Source organism: Fonsecaea erecta (genome assembly GCF_001651985.1).
Source record: "Fonsecaea erecta strain CBS 125763 chromosome Unknown Scaff4, whole genome shotgun sequence".
Lineage (NCBI taxonomy): Eukaryota > Fungi > Ascomycota > Eurotiomycetes > Chaetothyriales > Herpotrichiellaceae > Fonsecaea > Fonsecaea erecta.
This window is the reverse complement of record NW_017387247.1, coordinates 904,438-921,009: the sequence shown is the minus strand read 5'-3', so window position 1 is coordinate 921,009 and position 16,572 is coordinate 904,438. Positions and strand designations below refer to the sequence as shown.

Below are 16,572 nucleotides of genomic sequence, written 5' to 3'. Positions count from 1 at the left end.
CTTGCGTAGTACCACAGGAAATCAATGTATCATCCGACAACGACTGAGGCGCTTCTGGAAGAGGACAAGGCTTGTAATGACATCCCCGCCTTGATTGGACGCCCTTCCTCTGAGGACTGCGGGTACTGATGATACGTGCATAAATACACACATACCTAAGTGCCCTTATATATGAAGTGCCATCGTAGAAGATGCATACCTAGCAGCATACGGGCAACGACGGAGGGAGGTAGGTCCTTCGCGTTGAACGGTGAAGAGAGTGTCAGACAGAAAGATGCCCATACTGTCGTGCAGCATTGCCCACTAAATTTGGTTCGTCAGACACCGAGACACCCCAAAGCGTTATTTCTCTTTTCCCCCGCAAACTCAACCTCCAAACTTGTAGCCTGCGCAGCAAAAGGATCCCAGGATTGTAGAACATTACTCCCTCCACACCAAGTCTCCATCAGATTTACCTGTAAGCCTCCTCCCACAATGGCGTCGCTCTTTACAGCACGGCGGAAACCGAAGCGCATTGCACGGGACGAGGCAGACCACGAGCCAGATGATGGCGAGGAAGGTACGTTGACGTCCTCCACCACAATGTGCCCTCAGATGTCCTACCGCATGTTTACTATATCTGACACTTCTGTCTTGTCGATTTAGTTCATATGTGATCGTTCCCCACTGACGGCGAGTATGTAGACTCCGGCCCCGTGGTCCGACGACCGACGCACAACGCACCGCGCACGAAGTCCAAATTACGAGTCTCGTTCAACCCGGGTGAGGAGGATGGGTCAGGGACAGGAGAAGGTTCAATTACCACTGGCGCAACACCACAAAGCAAATCGGCAACCAGACTGGGTCTCTCGAGCGCCGCACAGGACATCCTCAGCCGAAGAGAGCACGAGGACAGCAGAGACGGCGAAGGCGGTCAGAACCACGACAGACCGAAATACAACAAAGCCTACCTGGATGAACTGCGCAACTCGACGCCCTCGACGCCGCGCGACCTGTCGTCTCGGGACAGTCCGTCATTGGACCTGATCGAGCCGTCGACGAATCTCGAACTCGATCTGGAAAGCAAATTCGGCAAGTCCGCAGCTCTGTCCGCTACGAGATCCCCCCACATCCCCAGCGCCGCCGAGATCAGGGAGAAGAAAGAAAGGCGAGCGCGGTTGGCCAAGGAGCAGGCGGCGGAAAAGTCGGAAGATTTCATCGCGCTCGACGACTACGACTCAGATGGAGAATTCAAACCGCGGCGCATGCAGGTCTCGTCCTACCTGGCGCCGCCGCGGGAGAAGGACACACGCCTGGTCCGCGAAGACGAGGACATCGCCGAGGGCTTCGACGACTTCGTCGAGGACGGCGGGCGCGTCACGCTGTCCAAGAAGGGCCTCCGGGAACAGAGCCGCCGGGAGAAGGAAGCGATCCGGCACCTTATCGATGCCGCCGAGGGTGCCAGCCCCGACAATCACTCGGTCGACGACGGTGGGGGCGGTGGCTCTGCGTCCGACGACGACTCGGACTACGAACGGCGCCACGAGTACGAGCTGGCGCAGACACACCACGGCATGGACGGACTGTCCTCGCACGCCGTGCACACACGGCACCTCAACCGCCCCCGCCAGCCGCGCGAGACCACGCCCATCCCCAAACTCAGCGTCGGGCTGAGCCGTCTGCGCGACATGGTCTCAGCCCTGGAGTACGAGCGGGCCAAGATCGCGAAGCGCCGGGCCGACATCGCGCGCGAGAAGGCCGAGATCACGCAGAGCCAGGAGCACATCCAGCGCAGCCTCGAAGAGGCGGGCCGGGAGCTGGAGCGGGTCACGAGGGAACACGCCGAGAAGGTCAACAACATCAACAACAACGGGGGCAGAGCCGGGACGCTGCCCATGGACACGACCGAGGGCCAACCGCCTGACTCCTCGAATGCAGCGCCCTCGGGGCTGGTGGTCGAGAGAGGGTTGGAGTCGTTCGGCGACCACCGGTCTGGATGATCGATATCTACGTGATCTGCTGCAGATCTCGAGCAGAGGACATCAGTCGGTAGTGCCTCCCTCCCCTTGACAATAGCTGTGGCCCCAAACTGCATGGGCAGACAATAGATACTACCTTTCGACCATGACCATGGCATCGAAGAAGTGTGTGGAGAGAGAATCCCGACTTGCACTACTATTCATACCCCGTTCGCTGATGGTATTCAACTTTTCTCATTTTTCTTTTCTGCTACTTTGATTCTGAGCTCGGTCCGTCTCGCTCCTCCCGATGAATTAGTCTTTTCTGGAGGAGTTCATGCAGCTCTCATAGAATGCGCGATGTGACCAGCGGGGAGTGGCACAGGATGTTGTCTCGTCGCCGGACAATCGCTTCTCCACCACCTCGCAGAGAAGAGCGATCCTGAGAGCCAGAGCTCAACGTATCCATCCTCCCGAACCTGCATTGCCATCCTTCGCTTCTCCTGTCCCAGCTCAGTGCATTGCAAAAGTCGATTTGTGGAATCCAAGAAGCCCAGCCTCGGGCCGCATATGTGTGACCGCCCGGAGACAAGAAAGACACGTGTGCAGAATCAGCCATTTCCTCCCTCGCTCACTTCCAGTGCTCCTTTTCACAGCCCGCCGTCGTCTCCGCAGTCGTTGCTGGTCGACTGCAGCCTTGCCGACCTGCATAATGTCGTATCAATGCCACATCGTCCTCTCGGCCAATCACGCGCCTTCCGACATGTGCAAAACCAGGCGCCCACAACCTTGCGAGCGCGAAGGAGGCGCCTCGTTCAACCCCAGCACATTACGCGAGGCGGCTTCCAGGACAAAAGCTGGTAAACAGTCGCGCACAGGTCCATCAGGGACGAATCAGAGAGCAGAGAAGACAAAGAGCTACAAAGAGAACGGTCAGTTGTTGACAGGAACGGCCACCACAGGCACAGGAGACTTACGTTGTTCGTCGCAGCAATCGCAATGCTGTCCTCGAACGGATGCCAGCTCATGTGCAGAATCTTCTTGTTAAAATCGATCTGGTCGGCGTCGGTCTCCTTTCTCATCCTGCTTCCTTGACCTGAAGCGGCAGGGCTGCCTGCTCTCGAACCACCTTTCTTGGCCCCGTTAGGGCTGGCCGAATTGATGGGAGTCGGCACTCCAACCTTCTTAGCCTTGAAGGCCGATTTATCTGCCTGCAAGACCACTTCCGTCTCTTGTTCCGGGTCCGAGGGGTAAATCATGAAGTTGTTGTTGTAGCTCCCGGTCATGACATTGCTTCCATCGCCACTGAAGACCACCTCGAATTTGTCGAAAATGCTATCGTTTTCATAGGTGTCGCACAGGCGCGGCCTCAGATGCTCGTGGATGGGGATGGTCTTGATGGGTTGTCTCTCCATGTTCACGTCCCAGATCTTGACCGTCAGATAGTCTCTCGATAGAATGTACCTGCCATCATGTGAGAAGCGCACATCGGAAATGGAAGAGATGATCTCGGAAAAGAAGGATCGCGAGGAAGGGTCTTCTTCTTGCTCGAATTCTGGCAGAGAGTTAGCATGTGACTACAAGGGGGACGGAATCATTTTTACGTTTAGCATGGCGGTCACACAAGGCACTCTCGCGCATATCGGCTAACTTTATGGTCCCCTTGGAGCTGGCATACATGAACCAATTGCAACTGTGTGGGTGAAATTCGGCCGCCGTGATGACTTCGGTGAGTTCCTCCATGTTGGCTGGCTTGATGTCGACAATGTTGAAGCTCTGATCTTGGATGTTGAGATTCCACAAATTGATGCGCAGATCATCGCTACTGATGAAGGTCTCGCCATCGCTGTTGACGGAGATGCTGTTGATGTGATAAGCGTGTGCATTCGCGTAGGTGCGGCGTGGCACCGCGGCCACAACAGTATCATGGTGAGTCATTCGAGGCAGCTTCAGTTGGGAGGCATCCTTGAAATGGATCTGATTAGGACGAGCTGCCCCTCCACCACCGGCACCGGCAGGTGTGAGGTCTTGGGAGAGGTTATTCTCGGCGACGACTTTGAGGGACTTCTCAAAGACCTTCCAGAGCTTGATGGTCTTATCGTTTGTCGAAAGAAGATAGTGTGAGGCATTCTGACGGCGGCACCATTTGATTTTGTTGATCTTCTCTTCTATCTCGAGGGATTTGAGGTAATCAAATTCGGGTTCGTGGGATTGGAACTCTGTATGGAATTTGTACTCGCATGTCTTTTTCTGTTCAAACATTGTCAGTAGCGGCCACGGTGACCCGGAGGCGGTGGGGGGTGAAATGACTGACGGTCTCATTTCGCTCAAACAGGACGACGCGACCACCTTTGTCTCCGGTTGCCAGATAGTTGCCAGTGTGGTCGAACTCGACGGTGGAGATGATATCTGCCTCCGTTATATCTTCGACATCTCCTTTATCGCCAAAACATTGGGTGAACTTCCATGTGGGAGTTCCGGGTTCGGTTTCGACCATCTTTCATCACAGGGTGCGCTGCAGGTCCAGGACAGTCCCGGCAGCACGCACACAGCAGTAGCACCCTAGATCGACCTCAAGATTTTACCGCTGGCGGTGCATGGAGCAGTCGCGCTCGACTCGGAGGTTGGTAAAAGGGGTGAATGTATGTGTATGTGTGTGGGCGCGGGTGACAGGCGCGGGTCGTCTACGAAGTTGGGAAAGTGACGTGACTGACTGAGGTTGGGCTGGGTTTTGACAGTTTTGTAAGCGATGCGGCTCAGGCAACAAAGCGGTGATGATTCAAGTGACAGGAGGATAGGAATGAGACGGAGAATGTCTCGTGACGAACAGACGGGGGAAGAGGCAGGAAAGAATCAAGGGATATCGGATGTCAGCAGGCGGATGGTTACGACTGCGGTTGTATGTCAGTCAGTCCTTTGATCGTGGGGGAATGAAGGGCAGTGATGCAGTTGCGAGCATCCCAGGCAAAGGTCACAGATACCAAGATAGCAGGTTAGCCGCGTGGGCGCGGATGGCTGGGCCAACTAATAGTCATGATCCAGATGATGATGTCGAGGGGCACAGGCTCCCAAGCACCACAGGGGCACCCGGGAGGGAAGTATGAAGTACCCGGGAGATGCCTAGTCAGCCTGAGGGGGAGCGCCTACGCCCCTCACTAGGTACTCGACAGCAGTAGTAGCTTCCACATGCACACGCCACCAACGCCCCGTTTCCTTTCTTCCTTGCTTTGTTCTTGGCGGTAATTAATTGCTCTCCTTACAGCCTGGCGAACCTCGGATCAATCATAATCCACATGGCTGATTTCTTGGATCCGGTTCATGTTATATCCTCGTCGATGCTCTTTATGATCGGCCAAACGTTTACCTCGTGTTACAACCCCCCAGCATCCTCCCGCCCGTCTGGGTATTAATCATCATGCGAATCCGCTTACAGGGCGCCGGGAAGGGACTGGCAAGGCTTGGCAGTCGAGCTCGCCAGCCGACTGAGAGACTGAAGAGTATCCTGCCAGGACGGGCTGCAATCGGCACAGGGGCGCTGTCTGCACCCGAGGTGAGAGCAAGAAACTCGCGGCTGAGAAGTCTGGTCAATGATCTGGAGGAATCTTCGGCGCCCGACGCCAAGGGGTTAAATGAAGTATTCGACCATGTTGGAGCTCCACGACCGGGCTCCCTGCCGTCTAAAAGCTGGTCCAGGGGTGAGAAGCTGAGGGAGGGCATCCTGGCCGACAATGGCATCCCTCTGGTGTCTCCCATCCTAGCCCGGGACGCGTGCAAGTGCCCCGAATGCATCGACCCCTCTGACCGACAACGCAATTTCTCATACGCAGACATTCCCACGGACATTGGCTTCAGCAGGATCACCCCCGTCGAGAGCTCCGGCGAGACCATCGTCAGCTGGCGGAACGACGCCCCACCTCACTCGGCCGGGAAATCGACCATCTTCGACAAGGAAGCCATCTCGTCCCTGAGGAAGCCGTTCCGCAATCCCCGCTGGTATCTGTACAGCCTGGCGCAGAAACTGTGGGATGCCGAGTCGTTCACTCGCGACTCCAACCGGTTCGACTTCAACGAGTACATGAGTAACGACGACGCATTGGCGGAAGCCCTCCACCTGCTGTGGCGGGACGGCCTGGTCTTCGTCGACGGCGTGCCCGAGTCGGGGGGATCGGTGTCACAGATCGTCACCCGCATCGGCCCGCTCATGAACACCTTCTACGGGCCGACCTGGGACGTGCGGTCGGTGCCCAACGCCAAGAACGTCGCCTACACGGCCAAGTATCTGGGCTTCCACATGGACTGCTGTACATGCGGGAGCCGCCGGCGTTTCAGTTTCTGCACTGCATCCACAACGAGAGCACGGGCGGCGAGTCGCGGTTCGCCGACACGTTCAAGGCCGTCGACATGCTCTACTCGCAAGATCCGGGCAAGGTGCGCGATCTGATGACATACCCGGTGCGGTACGAGTACGACAACGACGGCTACTTCTACTCGGACCTGAAGCCCACGATCCTCAAGCGGCAGGAGCTCAACGTACCCAACCGGCCAACGCACAACGCCCAGCACCCGCACGTCATGTCGGATGTCGGCCGCGTGTACTGGTCGCCACCATTCGTGGGCAACATCCACCCGAAGCTGGAGCACCACGAGCTGGTGCGGTTCGTGTCGGCGAGCCAAGCCTTCGCCTCGATCCTCGAGCGGCCCGAGATGGTGGTCGAGGAGAAGATGGACAGCGGCACCTGCGTCATCTTTGACAACCTGCGCGTCGTCCACGCCCGCAACGCCTTCGACCTCAACTCCGGCCGCCGCTGGCTGAGAGGCGCCTACCTCGCCCGGCAGGACTTTGTGAGCAAGGCTTCGTCCATGATCGACCGCATGCCCGCCAACATCCGGTTCTACACGCTAGACGAGTAAGAGCTGTGAGAAAGAAAATCGGGCGTGAAGTTTGGCTACTCGTGATTCTTGCTGCGGTAGTGACGGACTTCCCCCTCCCTCCGGAAGATGAATATCCGCAAAGGGCTTTCTGGTGGACGTAGAGAACCCCCCTGAGATCAAGAGGAGCCGGTAAAAGAAAGAGGCTCCCTTGAGAAGGGGCAAACGTATCATCGTACGGGGGCGATAGATGCGAGAATACATATGTTCCGGGTCCCCTTTGTTGTCACCACGTATAATCAATCATCTACCCTCGCGTCACATAGACAGACTTTGGCCTCATCTCGTCTCGTCCCGTCTCACCTCCTTTCCCTAGCAGCCGTCTGACCGGAAGGAATGTCAGAAGGACCAACTTGGGCATGGACGGACGGACGACGGACAGACGAACGAACGAAGGGGGAGATTCATATGAATATGTAGACTTGGATGATTCTCAGGGTTATTAACATAGGATAAGATAGGACAGGATAGGATATAACATCCCTCCCCCGGGCTGAAGGCCATTTATTTGATCCGACTTGATTTGCATGTATCGTTCTTACCTACCGTTGACTCAGGCCGATCGAAGTCGGGTCGATTCGAGTCGAGCCCAGTCGTCGGGTCCCGGGGTTTACTGTATTGTATCTGTTTCCTTCCTGCCTCCCCAGCCCTTGTTTGCGCTATGGAACAACAACAAGCCAACCAAGTAGCAAGCAAGCAAGCAGAAAAACGGCACCTCCAAACAGGCTCCATACAAGCTGAGAAAAAAAACACCACAGGACTCAACTACCTACCTCGCTACCTAGCTAGGGAGGTCGTCCTTCCAAATTATCTCCTTCCTATAACACATGTGAACCAAAGAAAGGCTTGTTGGTCTGTCGGTCTTTGTTTAAAGTTTCTTATTTTTTTTTTTTATTCAGGGTATTATTCTCCTTGTTTTTTGTTGGTCATTCCTCATTGTTCGTTCGTCTTGTCGTACGGACGCTCCGAGCGGCTCGTCGGCTCCAATAACTCTCGCAGCACCATTGCCAATCAAGTCCCTGGCTTGCTTGCCTGCTTCTTGTCAGGCAATTGGGCCGTGGTCCTTTGTCATTGCAACTCCGAAACCGTGCAAATAATGAATGGCCCCGCTTTCACGCCGTGGTTGTCGCCCTGTAAGGCTGGAAGAAGTCCGGGTCGGCTTCGAGCTCTTCGCGGACCTATACGAACACACACACACACACACACATTGGTCAACACCGTTTCAAATAGAGATCCGAGGACAAATCTCCGGGATTCGACACCGACAGAGGAGGAGGAACAGCAGGGGGGAAATGAAACATACAATATCGAGACCACCGACAAGTTCGCCGTTCGTATATAGTTGCGGGAACGTCGGCCAGTCGGAGAAGGCCTTGAGGCCCTCGCGAACGTCGTTGTCGGCAAGGATGTTGAAAAACCTAGTCGTGCACGGAGCATTTAGTATCCGCCGCCTTTGTTCGAAGTCGGGTAATAGGTCTGGAACAGTAGCGATCGAACGAATGAAACATACCCATATTTCACCTGATTCTCGCGCAGGATGCTGACCAGCTGTCGGCTGAATCCGCACTGCGGCGCACTGGGGGTGCCTTTCATGAACAGCATCACCGGTCTAGATTGTCCCATAAGAGAACCTTTGTCAGTTTTGAACATTTTCGCTGAGACCAGCACGGGACATCTTTTCTCTTCTGACGTCGCAAGTGCCTGCCGGTTTGCATCTTCAAGACGGCGTGTAACTTACGCAGCTTTCACCAACTTCGCCAACCGTTCATTCAACTCCTCTTTCGCCTCCAGCCCTGACGAGTAGGCCGGGGCGGTCTGCGGATCCGACGGCTTGGGCGCATAGGAGCTCAGATCCTTGGTCGCGGTCGGTGGGTGTGAGTTGCCATTCGTGTGTGCGTGGCTCTGCGGTTCGGCTTTCAGCGGCGGCGGAACGTGTGCACTGCCGTTGCCGTTGGCACTGGCACCGCCAGTCCCAGCATGTTTCTCCACGGCGGCTCTAAGTTTGCCGGCGTCGCTCCCACTCACCGTCTCCAGCGTCTTGCCATCGCGCTGGATGACCACGTATGGCACCGCGGTCACGTCGTACAGTTCCGAGACGTCGGGCAGTTCTTCGGCGTTTATGGAGAGGAAGGACACATCGGAGCTGCGGGATGACGGATAGGTCGAGGCGAGGGCAGAAAGGATGGTGTTCGTCTGTGCGCAGGGTGCCGCCCAGGGCGTGTGGAAGTAGATTACGTGCAGGTGTGAAGAGGGGTGGGAGGATATGTGTTGGTTGAAAGCGGCTTCGGAGGGGATTTCTTGGAGGGACAAGGTCGTCGTCGCCATGGTGTAGGGGTTTTTTCTCCCGAAGTCAGAACTCCAGGTGTGAGTGAGTGCGTGCGCGTGAAGATGCAGGAGGTGACAGAACAGTAGACAGCTGGAAATACAAGCAGAGAGATAGAAAAAGATAATGGGTTTGCGACAAATCCGACGTTGAGTAATTGTAAAAAAAGGCGTGATGGTGTTCTGTATTTTACTGTATCGATGACGCCACATCTATAGCGTTATCGGAGCCGAGCCTCCCACGTGCCTCCCCCATTCTGTCTATATACACATGTATTCGACAAGGCATCAATGTATTCGGTAGATGATATGCTACCTACACCAGTAGCCGGTTAGATTACAGGATGCAACTAGTTGTACACAGGCCCTTTTTCCTCACCAGCGAGCGATATGCGTTTTGTGGTCGCATGCCCTGAGCTACGGCGTTCCAATGCCCATCTCCCTCAGCCACGACACCGCTGAAACGCTCGCCGCAGATTGCATGAAGAAATGATCTATTGCCTCAGCGTCGCCCTCGTCGACCGCATAGTCATACATGTGCCAGAACAACGGCAATTCCATCATGTTGACTTGTTTGCACCTCTTCAAAATATACTTCGTAGCAGCGTTGACGTCGTTGCCCCCATTGTAGTCCTCAAAGTGGGACTTCATGGGCGAGATGGCAATGTGTTTTCTGAAAGCTGCGGCGTTGGTAAAAATAAGCAAGATGATGCTTTTGGAGAAGTACGCGGATCGACAGATGATCTTGAGGTCTGACAGCCTCTCCACAAGTTCGTTCGACCTCAACGCGTCATCAAGATATCGATCATAGCATGTGAGATCGATGGCGAAGAGACAGAACTGGACGTCTGCAAATTGCGAGATGATCTTCATGGCATATTGTTCCTTGAGTTCGACAATGCGCAGTGTGGACGAGTTCATGACGATTTCCGTCTCCTTCATGGTGTCAATGGCTTCAGGAGCTCGGATGATGTCCATGTTGCTGGGCGTATAGTCGGCCTGACAGATTCTTTCAATCGAGTTGAGATAGCTGTACAAACATCAGTAACAATCAGGTTTCCCAAGGACGAGGCAACCTACTAAGCAGTTTGCCCATGTTGCCGCATCACCGAGAACGCTTGTTGAACGTGCCAATTGTTCCATATGTGTTTGACAGACGGTGTGAAGCCCACGGGGACTTTCCAATCGGGTGCCCCTGAATCCGCAAAGTCTCGGATGATGTCCGCATGATCCCTGCTGACCTGACTGACGAGGCCATTTCCAGTGTCCTTGACGTAGTCCAAAATAGCCACGAGGGCCTTGATGGCAAGAGATGTGATTGATTGCCGATATTGTTCGACTTCTGAGTCTGAGTAGGGCCGACCGTACCGTTGTCTCATGTGCTTGACAATTGCGGATCTTCCGTGTTTGTCCCCAACGGCAAGGATCTTGACTTCTTTGCTCAACTTTCGGGCATCTTGCTTGAGCTTCAGATCAATCATGGCCGAGTCACGCGCAGTGCTCTTGAGCTGAAGGAGGGGGGTGTCAGAGAGTGCCCGCCGTTGGCCTTTTTCCCCGGTGCGCTCTTCCGTGGGACTGTTGGCACGCCGGAGCATAGACCGAAAGGAGTTCTGGTAGATCTTGTGTCGCAGAAGCAGACCGTCAAAGTCAAACGTCTTTGACAACTTCGAGGCTGTAGACAGACTGGTCCTGAACGTGGCGAATGAGGCAGAATCGCGGAAACCCCCGAGAGACGTGGCATCGTCTTTGGCTTGATTGAAGACTTCTCTGCTGTCATCTCTCTCGAGCAAACGTTTCTGATCAGTCGGTGTCCGACTATTTCGGTCAATAGTGGCCGCGCAGACGGAACCGGAACATCTTACCATTGAAACGCGGTCAAGCACAGATTGAGAGCATTGATCTGATGGTCTAGCCGGGTGAGACAGTCTTTGGTGGCCTGGTCATCGAGAAGATAGAGGACTTTGCTGCCAATTCTCAAAAGCTCCTCGTCATTCCACTGGAATTTCGAGATCTGATTATCGATGTGTTCGACGAGCAACTTGCAATGAGTGATGGCGTCCCCCAGGTCCAGCATCAACTGGTAATGCTGAGAGTCCTCCGATAGACATTCTGCCCAACGTTGAACTTGGAGCAGGGCAGTCCGAACGGTTCGAAGATGGCCTGTCAAAAGACTAATATTGAGCTCTGCATCCCGATACCTCTGGCGTAGTTGTGTCAGGGTCGCTACCGATTTGCCAATGACGGAGACTATGCTGGCAACGCCAGCAACGACGCTCAAGGTGCCACACAAAGGCTCCATCACTGAATCGCCAACTGATGTTTCCTCGCGTGTTGAAGGAGAATCTTTATGCAACTCTCTCGAGGTGACTGAAACCCTCTCAAGAGGAAACCAGGACGGATACCATAGATATTCCAATGTGCTTTGTGACATCCAGCTAATGGTCCGGTGTCACATGGCACCCCGGTTGAGCCCATGCATGGCTTCGGCAAGGGCATGTACCAGAAAGCAGGACGGTTGAGGGCAAGCCATGCACAGGCCGGCTGGAATGCATAGCCACCGGCTGAAATTGGGCAATGTGCATCCCCTAAGCGCGCGTTATCTTGCGTCAAGCCCCGGACTTTTGCAGCTGTTCAACGTGCTCGGCCCCAGATAAGAGTGGGTTGTCCGTGAGGGACGGAGGCTGCGAGCTTGTCGTCTGGCTCTTCTCGCGTGGAGTCGGAGCATGGAGCCGACATGGGCGACCAAACATTCTACGCGGCAAAGGAATCTTCCTTGACAAACTTCGGCACCTTTCCCCTGACTGACCTTGCAGGCTCTTGTAAGCCACGGTCAGGTCTGATGGTCGTTTCTGTGGCATCCATACCGCAGGGCCGTCTTCCTCCCAGAGATGCTCATCATCCAGACGATGACTGACCGTCTTGTGAAGCCACATACGTCGGGCGCAGCAAACGGGACGGGGATTCAGGGGCTCTCTGAGGCCAAGACAAAGATTGCATACGAAGGCACACACCAGTCGTGCAGACAGTGATGGTCATAGAAGGTGTGTGATCCAAAATCCTAGTGGACGCCAACACCGGCGTGCTACACTTCAAGGGGTGATGGCGTTCTTCGATCCTTTCCATGCAGAGTAAGGTCGTCGCCCCGGGCCAGGTACGAGACCACGTTGCAATTTCTGAAACACTTGCAGATGTCTGTCCCTGTAAGGGTACCTGAGGGATCTTGATTGATTCGTGGGATCGTTGAAGCGAAAAGAGCTCGTGGCATATACCCCTCCCACACCTCGAGCCCTCGGAAGCTGAGGTGCATGGCATGGCATGGACAAGGCAGGATCCGTCAGCCAGCGAGCAGGGAAATGAACCTTAGCCTAGGCAAGGATTCTCAGCCTACTATCTGTGGGACGGTCTCTTCGCTTTCGCCGACTCTTCCATGCTAACTATGCTGGGCCAGTGCCCGCTGTACAGAGGTATGCATCATGGCCTCACTAGCCTTAAGGGAGGGTCCGCTGAACGTTCAGTCGCGTGGTTACTCGGAGTTCTCGGGAGGTGACTGCAGGGTGCGGTTTGGGCTTTGAAGGTTAGGTCAGGATTTCAATTGGAACAGGTTGAATGGTTTGGTGTCCTTGAGCTTCGTTACACAGCAGAACATACGGACTAGATCCTTCTTCTTGGTAGGGAATGGACAGAGCAACATTACGAGGTGCTATTACTAGCAAACATGAACGAAGTCCAAACACAGGCCAATGGCCCGGACGAACAAGCCGGCTCCTCCTGCCTTATCTTCACCTCTAATCACGAGAAGCTTTGCGTCGCCTAAATAAACTGACTACCCCGATCGCGGAAGTGGTCCGGGGCGCAAAGGGGCGCCTAGTGGGCTCTTAGCGGGCTCCTAGGGGACCCCGGGTGCCCGTCCGTCTAGGGAGTGCAAAGTCTAACTCAGCTATCTGTCATCCTTCGACCAGCACACTGACAGCCCGCCATATCCTCAGACATTGTGAGACCTTCTATCAACTTATGCACGCTGCGCTCTATGAGGTAGCTGCAGGGGGATCAGCGTGGCCGGGGCAATGTCACCAAGCCGCTATGAAGTGCCCGAAGAAAAAGTAGCCAGGCAGAATGCAAGGGCTTGCTCCTCGTTAGAGGGATGTTAATCTCGTGCGCAGACTGTGTGCCATCGAGCATGCGGTTCCGCCCTAACTAACACTCATGAAGCGGCTAGACGAGCCAGGAGGATCACCAACTTTGGGCCGTGTTTGTACCTCGTGCCTTCTGATTATCTTTCAGAACCTTGTCGCTGTCTCTGTCCCGAGAGATCCAACTATATGCGATAGAAAGATCACAGGTCCATAGTCTTAGAGCCTAACAGTTCCGAGCCCCGGGATTCGAGATTAAATTAGCAGAATACTACCCTGTCTAAGCGAGAGGTTCTCCCTGATAACATCAAAAGGACAGAGTCTGTCTGCAACATCAAACAATCACACACGCGTCTGATCATGTGGTTCGTGGACATCGCTGAAAGGCCTTGAACCCCTGCTGTCCCAGAGCCTCCAAATCGTTACTGTCCTATCTGAATATGGGACAATATACACCATTCCAAAGTTTGAAATGCTGAGATGGGTTGACTTGGACCTGTGTATGAGACTGTATCCAACTTCTGTTCGTGCAACATTGGATAAAGATCAAAAAATCAGAATAGAACTCCGATATGCAGCCCCCGTTACCATGACGCTCAATGATAGATAAACAAACAAAATCAACTTTTGGCTTTGCGGTCGTGCCTCTCAATTGCGATCAATGCTGGGATCAAACAAACGGCACCCGATGCCATGACGGCACCGACAAATATTTGTGCATGAAGAAAGTTTCCGGAAGCGACGTTTGCGAGGGCTCCCGCAATGGGCGACCCGATGATAGACCCGATGGCGGCGGCACTCTAGCAATCAATGTCAGTCAGGGAACTCGGAGAAGGGCTCATCCAAGCACGCTATATCTGCGTAACAGATAAGGAGAGGAAAGTGACTTACCCAGCTCATTCCCATCCTGGTGCCTATCACGCCCATATTGGGTGATATCACAGGATGTGGCATCGTGGAGGTTGGGGCGGTGACCAAGACCCCTGCAACGAATCCCCAGAGGATGCACCAGACAATAAACGCCGCTGAGCTGTGAATGGCGATCCAGGAGAACGTCAGGATCGTGCCGAGGACGGCGGAGAAGATGAGGGTGTAGACGGGCTTCACCCGCCGGCCCAGAAGGTAGGGAAACGTGCGACCGAGGAACGAGCCACCGTTCAAGATGGCGAGCATGTAGAAGGCCATGTCTTCCGACGTATGCAACACCCAGCGTGCCCAAGAGACGATGAAGAACAGAGGGATGTAGTATGCCAAAAAGAGGAAGAACAATGAGGCGGTCCAGGACAGGAAGATCGGCTCCCGGAGTGCGGTCAGGTCCCAGAGAGATCTTCGTTGGGCGCCTCCCTCTTTCCTATGTCTGCCCAGGATGACGCAGATGAGCACTGCAAATGCCAGGTTGATGAAGCCAATACAGCGAACCGTCCAGCCATATCCAATCTGTGGTTGTAGTCGACGAAACATAATGGGGAAGATGACGCCGCCCGCACTCGAGCCGACCGCCGCAATCCCGATCGCGATGGGCCGTTTGGTGGTGAAATAGGTCGAAATGAGCGCCAGGGTCGGGACGTAGGAGAGCCCGGCTCCCATGCCGACACAGATCCCTTGGGCCAGAAAGACTTGGTAGTACGACTTGGCCAGGCTGGTCATCATCATGCCGAACACAGTAAGGAAACAACCGCTAAGACGAGCGATCTGAGATAGCCGCGATCGAAGAGGGGTCCGCCAAACACGCCCGTGAAGACGACCAGAAAGGCCTGGACGCTGCCGATCCATGATATGGCGGATGCCGACTCGTTGGAGAGGAGGTCTCTGATGAAGAATGCTTGGAATGCACCAAACGTGCTCACGATGCCCCAGACATTGGCAAACACCAGGAATCCTGCAAAGACCAGCAGCCATGCCTCGAACCCTCCGTTGGGAGGTACAAAGCCAAGATGCTGGGGAGGCACTTGCTGTGCACTGTGTTCGTGTTCGTCGACATCTGCAATGGGAGTCGGTGGTGTCTTTTCGGAGATATCCCACGTATTCTGTGGAGGAGTGCCTGGCTGGTCCTCTTCGTCATTTCTGTCAACGAGGGGAACGCGCATAGTGAAGATTGTGTAGCAGGTTGAGCTGCATCCAGTTCGTATCTTAGGCGTCGTCGCCAAGGTCAATCACTCGACCTGCTTTCCAGTAGTGAAGACATAACGTTGAAGATGGAAAAAGGCATCATCGTAAAAGCTAGAGGCTCCAACTTTTTACCCCGTACAATAGTCTGGCGCTGAGCGTGCCGGGATCCCGGTGGCGTCGTTTAAGGAATACTTCCCTGGGGATGTGGCCGAGGTCGCGGGGAATTGCTCCGCACGGCAGATTGGATGCTGTAATAATAATAGAATACTGGGTAGGTAAATAGAATGGAAGAGGGAATACCGAGTAGATGTCGCCATCGTGCCGTGCTGGGTGCCGTACCTAATGCCGTTCTCTTACCTAATACCTTCGCTGTTCGCCGGTCTCAGTGCCGGCTATACGCGAACCTCGTAGGTGGCGTACTTCGTACGAAGGGACAAGGTGCTTGATCGACTATGTACTTGCCAGAGAAGACAATGTCATCAATTTGAAGGGAGGTGATTCATGCTTTTCTGTCATTGGATGTTCGAATTGGGGAAGAAGCTTAAAGACTCGTTCGATATACATACATATGTACATACATACATAAACCATTGACCCCGTAATCCCCCGAAGAGCCACCAGACTGGGTCACTCTAATAGACTCAACCATCTCACCTGTCAGGAAGGAATATCATAGTAGGGTGGTGATGGCTACCCCCAGGACAACCTGCTGTGAGAGCGCGAAAACAAAAGTTAACCTAAGTACCTAGGCCCTAGGTGCTCTAGTGATGGACTCTAGGTGCCCGTAGTGGTAGACACTAGGTGGTAGTTTAGGCGTCAGCAGGCTAGGCGTGAACATAACGAAACGAAAAGCCCTTTAGCACGTGACGTTGCAAAAAGACAGCCAGTCGGATGCGAGTATTCCTCCAGACCAATCATATCCGTGGCTTTTTTGACAAAGTTACCTGTCATGTACTGTTTCGTTTCGCTCAACAGGAAAAGGAAACGGCATGATCTCGCTGCTTTTGTTCTCCCTGGCCAACCCTCGTGTTCAAGCACTTTCAAACTATATTGCTTGGTCAGTCTCATCACTCTTCTAAGATACTGTACTCCGTACAATCTCAGCCTTGCCTCTTCATCAGCTAAGTGGAGCCATCATTATCTCG

General features: G+C 54.3%; 6 protein-coding genes across 6 annotated transcripts; 2 read left to right on the top strand and 4 right to left on the bottom strand.

Annotated features, from left to right (window-relative positions):
• Positions 1 to 474: 474 nt before the first annotated feature.
• Positions 475 to 1,979, top strand: AYL99_05083 (hypothetical protein; the record flags this gene model as incomplete). Its single annotated transcript, XM_018836595.1, has 2 exons — positions 475 to 559; positions 685 to 1,979. 2 exons carry the CDS (start codon positions 475 to 477, stop codon positions 1,977 to 1,979), a joined length of 1,380 nt encoding a protein of 459 aa, XP_018693448.1.
• Positions 1,980 to 2,831: 852 nt separating this feature from the next.
• AYL99_05082 (hypothetical protein) lies at positions 2,832 to 4,434 on the bottom strand (the record flags this gene model as incomplete). The annotated part of the gene is made up of 4 exons (XM_018836594.1): positions 2,832 to 2,855; positions 2,915 to 3,492; positions 3,542 to 4,187; positions 4,252 to 4,434. The coding sequence occupies 4 exons, from the start codon at positions 4,432 to 4,434 to the stop codon at positions 2,832 to 2,834; spliced, it is 1,431 nt and encodes a 476-aa protein (XP_018693447.1).
• Positions 4,435 to 5,352: 918 nt separating this feature from the next.
• On the top strand, positions 5,353 to 6,848 carry AYL99_05081 (hypothetical protein; the record flags this gene model as incomplete). Its single annotated transcript, XM_018836593.1, has 2 exons — positions 5,353 to 6,195; positions 6,252 to 6,848. The coding sequence occupies 2 exons, from the start codon at positions 5,353 to 5,355 to the stop codon at positions 6,846 to 6,848; spliced, it is 1,440 nt and encodes a 479-aa protein (XP_018693446.1).
• Positions 6,849 to 7,978: 1,130 nt separating this feature from the next.
• AYL99_05080 (Grx4 family monothiol glutaredoxin) lies at positions 7,979 to 9,191 on the bottom strand (the record flags this gene model as incomplete). The annotated part of the gene is made up of 4 exons (XM_018836592.1): positions 7,979 to 8,044; positions 8,170 to 8,284; positions 8,377 to 8,475; positions 8,605 to 9,191. The coding sequence occupies 4 exons, from the start codon at positions 9,189 to 9,191 to the stop codon at positions 7,979 to 7,981; spliced, it is 867 nt and encodes a 288-aa protein (XP_018693445.1).
• A 414-nt stretch (positions 9,192 to 9,605) lies between these two features.
• Positions 9,606 to 11,487, bottom strand: AYL99_05079 (hypothetical protein; the record flags this gene model as incomplete). Its single annotated transcript, XM_018836591.1, has 3 exons — positions 9,606 to 10,218; positions 10,269 to 11,003; positions 11,051 to 11,487. 3 exons carry the CDS (start codon positions 11,485 to 11,487, stop codon positions 9,606 to 9,608), a joined length of 1,785 nt encoding a protein of 594 aa, XP_018693444.1.
• Positions 11,488 to 13,938: 2,451 nt separating this feature from the next.
• On the bottom strand, positions 13,939 to 15,405 carry AYL99_05078 (hypothetical protein; the record flags this gene model as incomplete). The annotated part of the gene is made up of 3 exons (XM_018836590.1): positions 13,939 to 14,118; positions 14,210 to 14,996; positions 15,047 to 15,405. 3 exons carry the CDS (start codon positions 15,403 to 15,405, stop codon positions 13,939 to 13,941), a joined length of 1,326 nt encoding a protein of 441 aa, XP_018693443.1.
• Between the last annotated feature and the right edge of the window lie 1,167 nt (positions 15,406 to 16,572).